The following is a 20,218-nucleotide window of genomic DNA, read 5'->3' as shown; positions in this document are numbered from 1 at the left end:
CAGAAGCTTCAGACTCCTCCCTCCCTCGCACCTGACAGGAAGTTGTGTAGCCCTCTCATTGTCAGTGTGGTGTTGTCTCCACAGCCTCCCAGCTCTTACCTCTCCTGACAGGAAGTTATGTAGTCCTCTCAGTGTTGTATTGTCTAAGCACCTCCTTAGCTCCTTCCTTTCTCTCTCCTGACAGGAAGTTGTGTAGTCCTCTCATTGTCTGTGTGATGTTGTCTCCACAGCTTCCCAGCTCTTGCCTCTCCTGCCAGGAAGTTATGTAGTCCTCTCAGTGTTGTATTGTCTAAGCACCTCCATAGCTCCTTCCTCTCTCTCTCCTGACAGGAAGTTATGTAGTCCTTTGTGTTGTATTGTATTGTCTAAGCACCTCCATAGCTCCTACCCCCCTCTCTCTCTCTCTCTCTCGGTCCTGACAGGAAGTTGTGTAGTCCTCTCATTGTCAGTGTGCAGATGTCTCAGCAGCTCTCCAGCTCCTTCCTTTCAGAACTTGGGCTGACACAATGCTATGTGCTTCTAGTATTTTTCCATCTAATGTTGGAGTACCCCTTTAAGATCTTGTTAGAGTCCCCCCCCCCCCCCCCCCCCTCCTGGCAGTCGCTCGCACTGATGCTGATTATATTGTTAGCACCATTAGAAATGGGAGCGAAGCCAAGGACAGCGACACGAAACCGAAGATCAGATCCGGTTACTGGTCCTGAGCTGCACCCAACCGGATCTATATATGGAGGTCAGACCGAGACGGGAGAACTCCGACAACCCACCGAGATCAACGCGTCACTGCTAGACAGGTCAAACCATTCAGGAGCTCCGGGCAGCTGGATCAATCCCTACGGAATCGTTACCTCCACTTGCGTCTCCAGCAGACTGGCCTTGATGGTCACCAGTCCGTTAAACCCCTCATCCGGGAAGCGGAGTCCCTCCACATAGAACTCCATCTCACTGCTCCCCCTGTACCGCGTCCGGTAGAAGAGCCGCTCTCTGCCCAGGATGTGCGTGTGCCTCTTCTCTGTCAGAAGAAAACACAGGAGTCAGGCCGGGTCATGTGACCCTCACCGCAGCGCCCCCGACAGGTGGATGCATGCAGAAGGAATCTCTCCCCTGTGCTGAGGGGGTGTTACAATGTGTCAGAATTATCTCCACCGGATAAAGACAGAGCTGCACTCACTATTCTGCTGTTACATCCTGTCTTATCCTCCAGAGCTGCACTCACTATTCTGCAGTTACATCAGGTCTTATCCTTCAGAGCTGCACTCACTATTCTGCAGTTACATCATGTCTTATCCTTCAGAGCTGCACTCACTATTCTGCAGTTACATCATGTCTTATCCTCCAGAGCTGCACTCACTATTCTGCTGTTACATCATGTCTAATCCTCCAGAGCTGCACTCACTATTCTGCTGTTACATCATGTCTTATCCTTCAGAGCTGCACTCACTATTCTGCAGTTACGTCATGTCTTATCCTCCAGAGCTGCACTCACTATTCTGCTGTTACATCATGTCTAATCCTCCAGAGCTGCACTCACTATTCTGCTGTTACATCATGTCTTATCCTCCAGAGCTGCACTCACTATTCTGCTGTTACATCATGTCTTATCCTCCAGAGCTGCACTCACTATTCTGCTGTTACATCATGTCTTATCCTCCAGTCACCATCAAAGCTGCACTCACTATTCTGCAGTTACATTGTGTCTTATCCTCCAGAGCTGCACTCACTATTCTGCTGTTCATGTCTTATCCTCCAGAGGTGGATAAATCAGTGTTTCCCAACTAGTGTGCCCCCTCCAGCTGTTGCAAAACTACAACTCCCAGCATGCCCGGACAGCCGTTGGCTGTCCGGGCATGCTGGGAGTAGTAGTTTTGCAACAGCTGGAGGCGCCCTGGTTGAATAAACAGAGACAAATGATGACAGGTCAGGGGGGAGGGGTCAGGTCTCTAACGCACAATGTGCTAATAGTCCATTACCGCGGCTTTTGTGACAAGTGTGAGGCCCTAATAGACATTCCTGGCCGGCGCGCGGCTCTGGTTTCCCGCCAGGCAGCCTCTTGTTGTACTGGATCGGATGTCCCGGCCCCCGTAATGAATGTTCCGCAGCCTCTCGTGGGGGGATCAGGTTTGAGATCTCGGGATTTGTGGAGATGTCTCTTCAGGAGGGTCAGATTTGTCATCGTCAATTGGGCGATTAACGAGTCAAAACTAGTATTTCCTCATTTATACCGCCATACAGTGACCCCCCCCCGACCTACGATATATATACAGTGACCCCCCCCCCCCGACCTACGATATATATACAGTGACCCCCGACATACCATATATATACAGTGACCCCCCGACCTACCATATATATACAGTGACCCCCGACCTACCATATATACAGTGACCCCCCGACCTACCATATATATACAGTGACCCCCCCCCCCGACCTACGATATATATACAGTGACCCCCGACCTACCATATATATATATATATATATATATATATATATATATATATATATATACATATACATACACACAGTGACCCCCGACATACCATATATATATACAGTGACCCCCGACCTACTATGGCCCCGACATACCATATATATACAGTGACCCCCGACCTACGATGGCCCCGACATACCATATATATACAGTGACCCCCGACCTACGATGGCCCCGACATACCATATATATATATATATATATATATATATATATATATATATATATACATACACAGTGACCCCCGACATACCATATATATATATACAGTGACCCCCGACCTACGATGGCCCCGACATACCATATATATACAGTGACCCCCGACCTACGATGGCCCCGACATACCATATATATATATATATATATATATATACATACACAGTGACCCCCGACATACCATATATATATATACAGTGACCCCCGACCTACGATGGCCCCGACATACCATATATATACAGTGACCCCCGACCTACGATGGCCCCGACATACCATATATATACAGTGACCCCCGACCTACGATGGCCCCGACATACCATATATATGTATATACAGTGACCCCCGACCTACGATGGCCCCGACATACCATATATATACAGTGACCCCCCCCCCGACCTACGATGGCCCCGACATACCATATATATATACAGTGACCCCCCCCGACCTACGATGGCCCCAACATACCATATATATATATATATATATACAGTGACCCCCCCGACCTACGATATATATACAGTGACCCCCGACCTACCATATATATACAGTGACCCCCGACCTACGATGGCCCCGACATACCATATATATACAGTGACCCCCCCCGACCTACGATATATATACAGTGACCCCCGACCTACCATATATATACAGTGACCCCCGACCTACGATGGCCCCGACATACCATATATATACAGTGACCCCCGACCTACCATATATATACAGTGACCCCCCGACCTACGATGGCCCCAACATACCATATATATACAGTGACCCCTGACCTACCATATATATACAGTGACCCCCTGACCTACGATGGCCCCGACATACCATATATATATACAGTGACCCCCCGACCTACGATGGCCCCAACATACCATATATATATACAGTGACCCCTGACCTACGATGGCCCCGACATACCATATATATATATATATACAGTGACCCCCCGACCTACGATGGCCCCGACATACCATATATATATATATACAGTGACCCCCGACCTACGATGGCCCCGACATACCATATATATACAGTGACCCCCGACCTACGATGGCCCCGACATACCATATATATACAGTGACCCCCCGACCTACGATGGCCCCGACATACCATATATATACAGTGACCCCCCGACCTACGATGGCCCCGACATACCATATATATACAGTGACCCCCCGACCTACGATGGCCCCGACATTATATATATATATATATATATATATATATATATACAGTGACCCCCCCGACCTACGATGGCCCTCGACATACCATATATATACAGTGACCCCCCCCCGACCTACGATGGCCCCGACATATCATATATATATATATACAGTGACCCCCCGACCTACGATGGCCCCGACATACCATATATATATATATACAGTGACCCCCCGACCTACGATGGCCCCGACATACCATATATATGTATATACAGTGACCCCCGACCTACGATGGCCCCGACATACCATATATATATACAGTGACCCCCCCCCCGACCTACGATGGCCCCGACATACCATATATATATATACAGTGACCCCCCCCGACCTACGATGGCCCCAACATACCATATATATATACAGTGACCCCCCGACCTACGATGGCCCCGACATACCATATATATACAGTGACCCCCGACCTACGATGGCCCCGACATACCATATATATACAGTGACCCCCCGACCTACGATGGCCCCGACATACCATATATATACAGTGACCCCCCGACCTACGATGGCCCCGACATACCATATATATACAGTGACCCCCGACCTACGATGGCCCCGACATACCATATATATACAGTGACCCCCGACCTACGATGGCCCCGACATACCATATATATACAGTGACCCCCCGACCTACGATGGCCCCGACATACCATATATATACAGTGACCCCCCGACCTACGATGGCCCCGACATTATATATATATATATATACAGTGACCCCCCCGACCTACGATGGCCCTCGACATACCATATATATACAGTGACCCCCCCCCGACCTACGATGGCCCCGACATATCATATATATATATATATACAGTGACCCCCCGACCTACGATGGCCCCGACATACCATATATATATATATATATATATATACATACAGTGACCCCCCCGACCTACGATGGCCCCGACATACCATATATATATACAGTGACCCCCGACCTACGATGGCCCTGACATACCATATATATATATACAGTGACCCCCGACCTACGATGGCCCCGACATATCATATATATATATACAGTGATCCCCGACCTACGATGGCCCCGACATACCATATATATACAGTGACCCCCGACCTACGATGGCCCCGACATACCATATATATATACAGTGACCCCCGACCTACGATGGCCCCGACATACCATATATATACAGTGACCCCCCGACCTACGATGGCCCCAACATACCATATATATACAGTGACCCCCCCGACCTACGATGGCCCCGACATACCATATATATATACAGTGACCCCCCCGACCTACGATGGCCCCGACATACCATATATATATACAGTGACCCCCCCGACCTACAATGGCCCCGACATACCATATATATACAGTGACCCCCCCGACCTACGATGGCCCCGACATACCATATATATACAGTGACCCCCCGACCTACGATGGCCCCGACATACCATATATAAATATATATATACAGTGACCCCCCCGACCTACGATGGCCCCGACATACTATATATATATATATATATATATATATATACACAGTGACCCCCCGACCTACGATGGCCCCGACATACCATATATATACAGTGACCCCCCGACCTACGATGACCCCTGACCTACCATATATATACAGTGACCCCCCGACCTACGATGGCCCCGACATACCATATATATATACAGTGACCCCCCGACCTACGATGGCCCCGACATACCATATATATATATATATATATACAGTGACCCCCGACCTACGATGGCCCCGACATACCATATATATACAGTGACCCCCGACCTACGATGGCCCCGACATACCATATATATACAGTGACCCCCGACCTACGATGGCCCCGACATACCATATATATATACAGTGACCCCCCCGACCTACGATGGCCCCGACATACCATATATATATACAGTGACCCCCCCGACCTACAATGGCCCCGACATACCATATATATACAGTGACCCCCCCGACCTACGATGGCCCCGACATACCATATATATACAGTGACCCCCCGACCTACGATGGCCCCGACATACCATATATATATACAGTGACCCCCGACGTACCATATATATACAGTGACCCCCCGACCTACAATGGCCCCGACATACCATATATATATATACATACTATATATATATATATATATATATACAGTGACCCCCCCGACCTACGATGGCCCCGACATACCATATATAAATATATATATACAGTGACCCCCCCGACCTACGATGGCCCCGACATACTATATATATATATATATATATATATATATACAGTGACCCCCCGACCTACGATGGCCCCGACATACCATATATATACAGTGACCCCCCGACCTACGATGACCCCTGACCTACCATATATATACAGTGACCCCCCGACCTACGATGGCCCCGACATACCATATATATATACAGTGACCCCCCGACCTACGATGGCCCCGACATACCATATATATATATATATATATATATATACAGTGACCCCCGACCTACGATGGCCCCGACATACCATATATATACAGTGACCCCCGACCTACGATGGCCCCGACATACCATATATATACAGTGACCCCCGACCTACGATGGCCCCGACATACCATATATATACAGTGACCCCCCGACCTACGATGGCCCCGACATACCATATATATACAGTGACCCCCCGACCTACGATGGCCCCGACATACCATATATATACAGTGACCCCCCGACCTACGATGGCCCCGACATTATATATATATATATATACAGTGACCCCCCCGACCTACGATGGCCCTCGACATACCATATATATACAGTGACCCCCCCCCGACCTACGATGGCCCCGACATATCATATATATATATATATATATACAGTGACCCCCCGACCTACGATGGCCCCGACATACCATATATATATATATATATATATATATATACACAGTGACCCCCCGACCTACGATGGCCCCGACATACCATATATATGTATATACAGTGACCCCCGACCTACGATGGCCCCGACATACCATATATATACAGTGACCCCCCCCCCCGACCTACGATGGCCCCGACATACCATATATATATATATACAGTGACCCCCCCCGACCTACGATGGCCCCAACATACCATATATATATATATATATATATATATATATATACAGTGACCCCCCCGACCTACGATATATATACAGTGACCCCCGACCTACCATATATATACAGTGACCCCCGACCTACGATGGCCCCGACATACCATATATATATATACAGTGACCCCCCCCCGACCTACGATATATATACAGTGACCCCCGACATACCATATATATACAGTGACCCTCGACCTACGATGGCCCCGACATACCATATATATACAGTGACCCCCCGACCTACGATGGCCCCAACATACCATATATATACAGTGACCCCTGACCTACCATATATATACAGTGACCCCCTGACCTACGATGGCCCCGACATATCATATATATATACAGTGACCCCCCGACCTACGATGGCCCCAACATACCATATATATACAGTGACCCCCGACGTACCATATATATACAGTGACCCCCCCGACCTACAATGGCCCCGACATACCATATATATATACAGTGACCCCCCGACCTACGATGGCCCCGACATACCATATATATAGTGACCCCCCGACCTACGATGGCCCCAACATACCATATATATACAGTGACCCCCGACGTACCATATATATACAGTGACCCCCCGACCTACAATGGCCCCGACATACCATATATATATACAGTGACCCCCCGACCTACCATGGCCCCGACATTATATATATATATATATATATATATACAGTGACCCCCCGACCTACGATGGCCCCGACATACCATATATAAATATATATATATACAGTGACCCCCCCGACCTACGATGGCCCCAACATACTATATATATATATATATATATATACAGTGACCCCCCGACCTACGATGGCCCCGACATACCATATATATACAGTGACCCCCCGACTTACGATGGCCCCGACATACCATATATATATACAGTGACCCCCCGACCTACGATGGCCCCGACATACCATATATATACAGTGACCCCCGACCTACGATGGCCCCGACATACCATATATATACAGTGACCCCCCCCCCCCGACCTACGATGGCCCCGACATACCATATATATATATATATACAGTGACCCCCCCCGACCTACGATGGCCCCAACATACCATATATATATATATATATATATATATATATATATATATATATATATATATATATATATATACAGTGACCCCCCCGACCTACGATATATATACAGTGACCCCCGACCTACCATATATATACAGTGACCCCCGACCTACGATGGCCCCGACATACCATATATATATATACAGTGACCCCCCCCGACCTATGATATATATACAGTGACCCCCGACCTACCATATATATACAGTGACCCCCGACCTACGATGGCCCCGACATACCATATATATACAGTGACCCCCCGACCTACGATGGCCCCAACATACCATATATATACAGTGACCCCTGACCTACCATATATATACAGTGACCCCCTGACCTACGATGGCCCCGACATATCATATATATATACAGTGACCCCCCGACCTACGATGGCCCCAACATACCATATATATACAGTGACCCCCGACGTACCATATATATACAGTGACCCCCCGACCTACAATGGCCCCGACATACCATATATATATACAGTGACCCCCCGACCTACGATGGCCCCGACATACCATATATATAGTGACCCCCCGACCTACGATGGCCCCAACATACCATATATATACAGTGACCCCCGACGTACCATATATATACAGTGACCCCCCGACCTACAATGGCCCCGACATACCATATATATATACAGTGACCCCCCGACCTACCATGGCCCCGACATTATATATATATATATATATATACATACAGTGACCCCCCGACCTACGATGGCCCCGACATACCATATATAAATATATATATATACAGTGACCCCCCCGACCTACGATGGCCCCAACATACTATATATATATATATATATATATACAGTGACCCCCCGACCTACGATGGCCCCGACATACCATATATATACAGTGACCCCCCGACTTACGATGGCCCCGACATACGATCATTTCAGCATACGATCACTCTCAGAGGCAGCATCAACATACGATGCTTTTGTATGTCGGGGCCATCGCATAAACGGCTATCCCTCAGCGCAGACTGCTTCAGCTGCCACCGGATAGCCGTTTACGGTGCCCCGTGTGGTCCGCTGACGATCACTTACCTGTCCTCGGGGCTCCGGAGCTCCTCTTCACGATCCCCTCCATCGTTGTCATCACGTCGCGTGCACGCCGTCCCGTCATCCAATAGGAGCGACGTGCGTAGTGACGTGATGGCGGCGACGGAGAGCGAGGATCCCGGGGAAACAGAGACGTCCGGAGCGTAGGGGACATTGCGGGGACAGTGACATCCAGGGCAGCGGTGACGGGTCCGGAGCGGTGGGGACAGGTGAGTACAACTTCCTATTCTTTCCATTGCACGAATCCCTCAACATACAATGGTCCATTTGGAACGGATTATCATCGTATGCTGAGGGACCACTGTATAATGCTTTATCTTATACTGACCCTCCATTACATCATAGCTCCAGTCACCTCCAAAGCTGCACTCACTATTCTGCTGTTACATCATGTCTTATCCTCCAGAGCTGCACTCACTATTCTGCTGTTACATCATGTCTTATCCTCCTGAGCTGCACTCACTATTCTGCTGTTACATCATGTCTTATCCTCCTGAGCTGCACTCACTATTCTGCTGTTACATCATGTCTTATCCTCCTGAGCTGCACTCACTATTCTGCTGTTACATCATGTCTTATCCTCCTGAGCTGCACTCACTATTCTGCTGTTACATCATGTCTTATCCTCCTGAGCTGCACTCACTATTCTGCTGTTACATCATGTCTTATCCTCCTGAGCTGCACTCACTATTCTGCTGTTACATCATGTCTTATCCTCCTGAGCTGCGCTCTTATTTCACTGTGCTGCTCGAACCCCGTCCAGCTCACCTGGGATGCCATAATACTCACTACAACTCCCACCATCCACCATGCCCGGGCATACAGTGTACAGACACGGAGCAGTCACTTAGGATTAGTAATCGGCCATGTTGTGCCCCTCTGATGTGGGGGCTGGGCGCTCACCGTGCAGATAGAAGACCCCCAGGTTGGGGGAGTCTGTGGCGGAGATGTGCAGCATCAGGTTGTATCCGGCCGGCAGCCTCTCGGGCCCTTTTATCCGGAGAAACATCTTGGACATGTCCAGCAGATCTGAGGGGACACGGGGGTCAGTGCGGGGGTCTCCTCTGTACACGGGGCGGCCATGGAGGTCACTTACCTGCCTTAGACAGAACAATGTTATCTTCTCCATCCACCGTGCGAGAGAACAGACTGTCCTTATCACAGTTCACCAGCAGGACGGCGCCGTGACCCTCCGGGCCCCAGGTCCACGAAGCCTGAGGGACGACACAATCATAAAAATAAAAAAACGGTAACAAGTGATCAAAGGAAAAATGGTACCGAAAAATACTACAGATCACGGCGCAAAAAATGAGCCCTCATACATCCCCGTATATGGAAAAATAAAAAAGTTATAGGAGTCAGAACACGGACATTTCCTTTAGGCCAAATGGGCTTTGTCCTTAAAGGGGTAAAAGGGGTTAAAAAGGGGTTAAAAAGGGGTAAAAGGGGTAAAAGGGTTAAAAGGGTTAAAGGAGTAAAAGGGGTAAAGGGGTAAAGGGGTAAAGGGGGTAAAGGGGGTAAAGGGTTAAAGGGGTTAAAGGGGTTAAAGGGGTTAAAGGGGTTAAAGGGGTTAAAGGGGTACTCCGGTGGAAAACTTATTATTTTTTTTTTTTTAAATCAACTGGTGCCAGAAAATTAAACAGATTTGTAAATTACTTCTATTAAAAAATACTAATCCTTCCAGTACTTATTAGCTGCTGAATACTACAGAGGAAATTCTTTTCTTTTTGGAACACAGTGCTCTCTGCTGACACCTGATGCCCATATCAGGAACTGTCCAGAGCAGGAGAAAATCCCCATAGCAAACCTATGCTACTCTGGACAGTTCCTGATAGGGACAGAGGAGTCAGCAGAGAGCACTGTGGAGAAGACAAAAAAGAAATTAGAAAAGAAAAATAATTTCCTCTGTAGCATACAGCTGCTAAAAAGTACTGGAAGGGTAAAGATTTTTTAATAGAAGTAATTTACAAATCTGTATAACTTTCTGGCACCAGTTGACTTAAAAAGACAAAAAAGGGGTTAATGTTCCTTGTTATATTGTTGCTATATACTGCAGTATATAATATCCAGCACAACTTGAGACATGTGACCATATTCACCAGTCAATAAAACTATAAAATCCCTTTATAATAGATATAAACTGCAATGAAACAAACTATAAAACATTTCCAAACACATCATTTACAGGGTCAGGGGCATCTCCACCATCTATGATCTGCAGGGTGCCTCCAGCTGTTGCAAAACTACAACTCCCAGCATGCCCGGACAGCCAACGGCTGTCCAGGCATGCTGGGAGTTGTAGTTTTGCAACAGCTGGAGGTGCCCTGGTTGGCAAAAAAAACTGCATTGAGAACTGTCATTTCCTGTGGGTCAGAGTGGTGATCACATGACCCACTTACAGTAACTACATTTATTGATGAGATGGTTATCCAGGCATGCTGGGAGTTGTAGTTTTGCAACAGCTGGAGGCTCCCTGGTTGGGAAACACTGCATTGAGCACTGATTTTCTGTGGGTCTAACTGGTGATCGCATGACCCAATTACAGTAGTGAAATGTATTGCTGCAACTGCTGTCTGGGCATTTTGGGAGTTGTAGTTTCGCAACAGCCGGAGGCTCCCTGCATTGAGCACTGTGATTTCCTGTGTATCAGACAGGAGATCACATGACCCAGTTACAGTAATAAAATGCATTGATGCAACTGCTGTCCGGGCAGGTGGTGCTGGGAGTTGTAGTTTTGCAACAGCTGGAGGCGCCCTGGTTGGCAAAAAAAACTGCATTGAGAACTGTCATTTCCTGTGGGTCAGAGTGGTGATCACATGACCCACTTACAATAACTACATTTATTGATGAGATGGTTATCCAGGCATGCTGGGAGTTGTAGTTTTGCAACAGCTGGAGGCACCCTGGTTGGGCAATACTGCATTGAGCACTGATTTTCTGTGGGTCAGACCGTTGATCACATGACCCAGTTACAGTAATGAAATGTATTGATGTGACGGCTGTCCGGGTATGCTGGGTCGTGTCCCGTATGGCGCCGCTTACCTTGTGTGGATTGTTTCTTTCTACTGTTCCGTCCCGATCTGCATCAACATCCAGGGACATCTCTAACAGATGGAAAGGTCAAAGGTTATAGACAGAACTGGCGATCAAACGCAACGCAGACATGATATGTTGCGGTAATATTTTATTGGTACGGGGTTCTCAGTCCTGAATGTATCCGGTCCTATTAATTCTATTTTTACCCGTCTCCCACCCCATGGGAACTATGTGCCCCCTGACAATGGACGCAGCCATAAAATCTGCAGTATGTGCAACCGGACCTCATCCCAAATGTCATACGGCAATAAAAACGTCTGCAGCCCCGTAATGTCCGTGTCCTGATGTAACGCGGCACCTGTGATGATTCGTGAGGTCACATGACTGGTGTCGGCTTCCTTCATCTATTCTCAGGTAACAGAATATAATGGGTCACAAACCTCAGAAACCAGAAACTCAAGGAAATAAGTGGGAGTTCCCCTTTAATTATTTCACAGCCAGTGATTGGCACCAGAGGCCAAAGGTCACTTATATAAAGGAGATAAGGACTCACCGATCCCGGTCAGATAGATCCCAGCTTTATCCACAGGAGCGTCCGACCCCTTCCCAAAGTAAGCGAAAGTGATCTGGATTGGAAACAAACGTATGAATGTTCACAATGACCCCAACAGCAGAATAGTGAGTACAGCTCTGGAGTATAATACAGGATATAACTCAGGATCAGTACAGGATAAGTAATGTAATGTATGTACACAGTGATCTCACCAGCAGAATAGTGAGTACAGCTCTGGAGTATAATACAGGATATAACTCAGGATCAGTACAGGATAAGTAATGTAATGTATATACACAGTGACCGCACCAGCAGAATAGTGAGTACAGCTCTGGGGTATAATACAGGATATAACTCAGGATCAGTACAGGATAAGTAATGTAATGTATATACACAGTGATCTCACCAGCAGAATAGTGAGTACAGCTCTGGGGTATAATACAGGATATAACTCAGGATCAGTAATGTAATGTATGTACACAGTGATCTCACCAGCAGAATAGTGAGTACAGCTCTGGAGTATAATACAGGATATAACTCAGGATCAGTACAGGATAAGTAATGTAATGTATGTACACAGTGACCTCACCAGCAGAATAGTGAGTACAGCTCTGGAGTATAATACAGGATATAACTCAGGATCAGTACAGGATAAGTAATGTAATGTATGTACACAGTGACCTCACCAGCAGAATAGTGAGTACAGCTCTGGAGTATAATACAGGATATAACTCAGGATCAGTACAGGATAAGTAATGTAATGTATGTACACAGTGATCTCACCAGCAGAATAGTGAGTACAGCTCTGGAGTATAATACAGGATATAACTCAGGATCAGTACAGGATAAGTAATGTAATGTATGTACACAGTGACCTCACCAGCAGAATAGTGAGTGCAGCTCTGGAGTATAATACAGGATATAACTCAGGATCAGTACAGGATAAGTAATGTAATGTATGTACACAGTGATCTCACCAGCAGAATAGTTAGTACAGCTCTGGGGTATAATACAGGATATAACTCAGGATCAGTACAGGATAAGTAATGTAATGTATGTACACAGTGATCTCACCAGCAGAATAGTGAGTACAGCTCTGGGGTATAATACAGGATATAACTCAGGATCAGTACAGGATAAGTAATGTAATGTATGTACACAGTGACCTCACCAGCAGAATAGTGAGTACAGCTCTGGGGTATAATACAGGATATAACTCAGGATCAGTACAGGATAAGTAATGTAATGTATGTACACAGTGACCTCACCAGCAGAATAGTGAGTACAGCTCTGGAGTATAATACAGGATATAACTCAGGATCAGTACAGGATAAGTAATGTAATGTATGTACACAGTGACCCCAACAGCAGAATAGTGAGTACAGCTCTGGAGTATAATACAGGATATAACTCAGGATCAGTACAGGATAAGTAATGTAATGTATGTACACAGTGACCTCACCAGCAGAATAGTGAGTACAGCTCTGGGGTATAATACAGGATATAACTCAGGATCAGTACAGGATAAGTAATGTAATGTATGTACACAGTGACCTCACCAGCAGAATAGTGAGTACAGCTCTGGAGTATAATACAGGATATAACTCAGGATCAGTACAGGATAAGTAATGTAATGTATGTACACAGTGATCTCACCAGCAGAATAGTGAGTACAGCTCTGGAGTATAATACAGGATATAACTCAGGATCAGTACAGGATAAGTAATGTAATGTATGTACACAGTGATCTCACCAGCAGAATAGTGAGTACAGCTCTGGAGTATAATACAGGATCAGTACAGGATAAGTAATGTAATGTATATACACAGTGACCTCACCAGCAGAATAGCGAGTACAGCTCTGGAGTATAATACAGGATATAAGTCAGGATCAGTACAGGATAAGTAATGTATGTACATAGTGACCTCACCAGCAGAATAGTGAGTACAGCTCTGGAGTATAATACAGGATATAACTCAGGATCAGTACAGGATAAGTAATGTAATGTATATACACAGTGACCTCACCAGCAGAATAGTGAGTACAGCTCTGGAGTATAATACAGGATATAACTCAGGATCAGTACAGGATAAGTAATGTAATGTATGTACACAGTGATCTCACCAGCAGAATAGTGAGTACAGCTCTGGAGTATAATACAGGATATAACTCAGGATCAGTACAGGATAAGTAATGTAATGTATGTACACAGTGATCTCACCAGCAGAATAGTGAGTACAGCTCTGGAGTATAATACAGGATATAAGTCAGGATCAGTACAGGATAAGTAATGTAATGTATATACACAGTGACCTCACCAGCAGAATAGCGAGTACAGCTCTGGAGTATAATACAGGATATAAGTCAGGATCAGTACAGGATAAGTAATGTATGTACATAGTGATCTCACCAGCAGAATAGTGAGTACAGCTCTGGAGTATAATACAGGATATAACTCAGGATCAGTACAGGATAAGTAATGTAATGTATGTACACAGTGATCTCACCAGCAGAATAGTGAGTACAGCTCTGGAGTATAATACAGGATCAGTACAGGATAAGTAATGTAATGTATATACACAGTGACCTCACCAGCAGAATAGCGAGTACAGCTCTGGAGTATAATACAGGATATAAGTCAGGATCAGTACAGGATAAGTAATGTAATGTATATACACGGTGACCTCACCAGCAGAATAGTGAGTACAGCTCTGGAGTATAATACAGGATATAACTCAGGATCAGTACAGGATAAGTAATGTAATGTATGTACACAGTGACCTCACCAGCAGAATAGTGAGTGCAGCTCTGCAGTATAATACAGGATATAAGACCCACCTTGCCATCGTTGGTATCGGTGCTCGGTACCGTTATCTTGAACTCCACCATTGTCTTCTTGGACAGCGGCCATAGTTTCTCCCCATTGATCACCTTCTGTTGGGAGGCGTCGCTGTTCAAGACTTCGAGCTCTATATTGGGGGAGTGGCGGAGGCTGAACCACTTACACCCCGGTGGAGACCCCCTGTAGAGAGGAGAGAGCAGAGGTGATATATACAGTATACAGGGGCCCCTATTCACATATTTATGCTATAATTCTGGACCAGGAACCTGCAGATGTTCTGCTACAAAGACCTTTTGTTAAAATTAGGTTTGATTAAATGTATATTTTTGAAGAATTTTTTGTGATTTTTCTAATTTACTATCTAGATTATAAAATAATCCTAAATCTTGATGCTTACAGCTCAGCCTCCCCCTCCCAGGTCACAGAGCATGCTCACAAATCTGCCCCATACAAAGAACAGTGTCTGGAGATTTTCATTGTGTGTATGGAACTTTCTGTAAAGCAGTGGTCTCCAAACTGCAGACCTCCAGAGGTTGCAAAACCACAACTCCCAGTATTTAAGAAAAATATTAAATCTGTAATGGTAATCCAGGCATGCTGGGTGTTGTAGTTTTGCACCATTTGGAGGTCCGCAGTTTGGAGAACACAAGAAACATCTCTAGACCTTGTTCTTTGTATGGGGCATATTTGTACATATAAAACACATAATATAATATAAAAAAAGATGTAAAAGAAATCTATAATATAATATAAAAAATGATATTTAATAAAAAAAAATATAAAATATAAAATAAATATTAAAACATATTTAAATATATTAAATACTAAAATTACCTAAAATACCAAAAAATAATTACAAAATATAAATCTAAATTTTTTTTAATTATATAAAAATATATAAATATAAAATATATATAAAAAATATATAAAAAAATAAAACAAATCTAAACTTTAAAAAAAAATTCATATAAAGTAAAATATTAAAAATATATAATCTAAAACTATATCATAATATTAAAAATGATATTTAAATCTATTAAATAATACAATTATGAGGTAAAACAAAATATATACAAAAAATATATATAATAAAAAAAATGTATAATAAAAAATATATATAATATAAAAAAATAATCTATCATATAAAAAACATGTTATGTAACTTTTGCGGCTGATACTGTGCTCCTCCCCCTTGCAGAACAGCTGCAAAGTTCCAGCGTTTCGGAGAAACCCATCTTTGCAGCTTAACAGTGAGACGGGTGATTGACACATTGAGTTCACACCGCGGCGGCGGCCAGCACAAAACCGGATCCCCCTGCGCCTCATCCCGGGCTAAATAAGGAGAGCCCTGATAATGTCGTCTCGTAAATCTGTCACTCAGGCTGCCCCAGGGGAACCCGACCCCAAACAGAGTAATGGATTGACAATATGGCCTCCACTACTACTCCCATCGTTCTGCCATATTCTCTATAGCCATAGTCTGATCCTACAGGGCTCTGGGGAAGTTGGGTGACAACTGCATAGGCCGCCATATTGGTTACACCCTTATAGAGACTCTGAAAATTATATATATCTCACACGAAGATGGGATAACCAGATCCGTATTCGCCGCCGCTATCGCTTCCTCCCTCCCACCCAGGACGTGTTCACTTTACACCCAAGTCTCGCTGTGAGAGCGTCAGTAACCTGTAAGTTTCACCTCGCAACGTCTAAGATGTCTTGGAGTGAGCGGGGAGGAATGCAGCAGCCGGCAGGGTCGGCCGCCTGCGCTCGGGTGACATTGGGAACAGTAAGAAATGACCCCGGGAGCTCGTAAATTCTCCATTCACTAGGACATACGGGTAATATTATCCCGCCACGCCAGACGCTTATGGAAAGTCGAGTTTTGATCCATGTATGGCAACGTTTTCCAAACCGGGAGTCTCCAGCTGCTGCAAAACTACAACTCCCATCATGCTGGGAGCTGTAGTTTTGCAGAAGCTGGAGGCACTTTGGTTGGGAAACACTGCATTTTCTGCGGGTAAGACTGGTGATCACATGGCCCTGTTACAGTAACGAAAATGAAACGGCTGTCGGGGCATGCTGGGGGTTGTAGTTTTGCAACAGCTGGAGACGCATTGCTTGGAAAGCACTGATTAATGGTGCAGAGTTCTAGATCACCATGATGGCGGACGATCAGACGCGGTCAGACGCTTTCCTCTCATTGGGATCATCTTCATGAGGTTGGATCGGTATCTGTCATGGCGGATGATCAGACGCTTTCCTCTCATTGGGATCATCTTCATGAGGTTGGATTGGTATCGGTCATGGCGGACGAGTCAGAATGACATCTAAAGATCGTAAGGCGACTTTTACGAGCTCCACGTGTCCGTCATGGGGCTATACATATACCAGGGACCCCCGCACTCTACTCATCTTTTTATTACATCCGGTCAGGGCAATGGCCTCCAGATGACGCGGCACGGAGAGGGAAGAGTCACCTCCGCGGAGGAGCCATTACCTTAGGAGGTCACTGCTTCAGCCGCAACGACAACCCATCCTGTAGCAGAACTATAACTCCCAGAATAACCCGGCAGCCACACAGTTTTACAACAGCTGCTGAGCCACCGGTTGGGGGATTTCTCATTAACCCTTGATGCTTCAGTTCTAGATCAGTGATTTTCATGCACCCTTGGGAAAACTGATAAGTACCCCAGAATGGGAATCGCTGAACTAGAACAGAAGCATCAAGGGTTAATGAGAGATCGCCCAACCAGTGGATCAGCAGCGGTTGCAAAACCAGACGGGCTTCACACTGGGGCCCATCCTCCTCCAACCAGGCAACATCCCACTGGGGCCCACCCTTCCCCAACCTGGCAACATCCCACTGGGGCCCATCCTCCTCCAACCAGATGGGCATCCAACTGGGGCCCACCCTTCCCCTACCTGGCAACATCTCACTGGGGCCCATCCTCCTCCAACCAGGCAACATCCCACTGGGGCCCACCCTTCCCCAACCTGGCAACATCCCGCTGGGGCCCATCCTCCTCCAACCAGATGGGCATCCAACTGGGGCCCACCCTTCCCCTACCTGGCAACATCTCACTGGGGCCCATCCTCCTCCAACCAGGCAACATCCCACTGGGGCCCACCCTTCCCCAACCTGGCAACATCCCACTGGGGCCCATCTTCCTCCAACCAGGCAACATCCCACTGGGGCCCATACTCCTCCAACCTGGCAAGATCCCACTGGGGCCCACCCTTCCCCAGCCTGGCAAGATCCCACTGGGGCCCACCCTTCCCCAGCCTGGCAACATCTCACTGGGGCCCATCCTTCCCCAACCTGGCAACATCCCACTGGGGCCCATCCTCCTCCAACCAGGCAACATCCCACTGGGGCCCATCCTCCTCCAACCAGGCAACATCCCACTGGTTCCCATCCTTCCCCAACCAGGCAACATCCCACTGATTCCCATCCTTCCCCAACCAGGCAACATCCCACTTGGGCCCATCCTCCTCCAAGCAGGCAACATCCCATTGGGGCCCATCCTTCCCCAACCTGGCAACATCTCACTGGGGCCCATCCTCCTCCAACCAGGCAACATCCCACTGGGGCCCACCCTTCCCCAACCTGGCAACATCCCACTGGGGCCCATCTTCCTCCAACCAGGCAACATCCCACTGGGGCCCATACTCCTCCAACCTGGCAAGATCCCACTGGGGCCCATCCTTCCCCAACCTGGCAACATCCCACTGGGGCCCATCCTCCTCCAACCAGGCAACATCCCACTGGGGCCCATCCTCCTCCAACCAGGCAACATCCCACTGGGGCCCATCCTCCTCCAACCAGGCAACATCCCACTGGTTCCCATCCTTCCCCAACCAGGCAACATCCCACTGGTTCCCATCCTTCCCCAACCAGGCAACATCCCACTTGGGCCCATCCTCCTCCAAGCAGGCAACATCCCATTGGGGCCCATCCTTCCCCAACCTGGCAACATCCCACTTGGGCCCATCCTCCTCCAACCAGGCAACATCCCACTGGTTCCCATCCTTCCCCAACCTGGCAGCATCCCGCTGGGGCCCATCCTTCCCCAACCTGGCAACATCCCACTTGGGCCCATCCTCCTCCAACCTAGCAACATCCCACTGGGCCCATCCTTCCCCAACCTGGCAACATCCCACTTGGGCCCATCCTCCTCCAACCAGGCAACATCCCACTGGGGCCCATCCTTCCCCAACCTGGCAGCATCCCACTGGGGCCCATCCTTCCCCAACCTGGCAGCATCCCATCCTTTCCCAGTCATGCAGCATCCATTTCATCCCTCATCTCTTTCTAGATATTTGTTCTCTTTGTAGACATCACTGACTTCCCCACACATTCCCCAACCTGTGACCACCATGGGAGTTGTAGTTTGCAACACTGGCAAAGCCACAGGTTGGGGCACACAGATCAGTCTTTGGGCAGGTGTTGGCCATTGTTGTGTCCCAGATATCAGAGCCAGTAGCCACGATATCTGGGGGTTCTACAGACCATAGGGGCGACCACTGCTCTGCCAGGAG

The 20,218-nt window shown here is 47.0% G+C and overlaps 1 protein-coding gene across 1 annotated transcript in view; it reads right to left on the bottom strand.

The window, feature by feature from the left end:
* The window catches only part of LOC130293364 (protein-arginine deiminase type-2-like), a 47,676-nt gene that overhangs the window by 15,785 nt on the left and 11,673 nt on the right, over positions 1 to 20,218 (bottom strand). The window contains exons 2-7 of the mRNA XM_056541961.1: positions 15,673 to 15,856; positions 12,835 to 12,907; positions 12,288 to 12,349; positions 10,342 to 10,459; positions 10,149 to 10,274; positions 849 to 1,012 (exon numbers count right to left, since the gene is read on the bottom strand). Of these exons, the coding sequence (XP_056397936.1) occupies positions 849 to 1,012; positions 10,149 to 10,274; positions 10,342 to 10,459; positions 12,288 to 12,349; positions 12,835 to 12,907; positions 15,673 to 15,856 (727 nt within the window). The remainder of the gene's footprint in view (positions 1 to 848; positions 1,013 to 10,148; positions 10,275 to 10,341; positions 10,460 to 12,287; positions 12,350 to 12,834; positions 12,908 to 15,672; positions 15,857 to 20,218) is intronic.

Source organism: Hyla sarda, chromosome 10 (assembly GCF_029499605.1).
Source record: "Hyla sarda isolate aHylSar1 chromosome 10, aHylSar1.hap1, whole genome shotgun sequence".
Taxonomy (NCBI): Eukaryota; Metazoa; Chordata; class Amphibia; order Anura; family Hylidae; genus Hyla; species Hyla sarda.
Note: the sequence above shows the minus strand (reverse complement) of the source record. Positions and strands in the feature narration are given on the sequence as shown.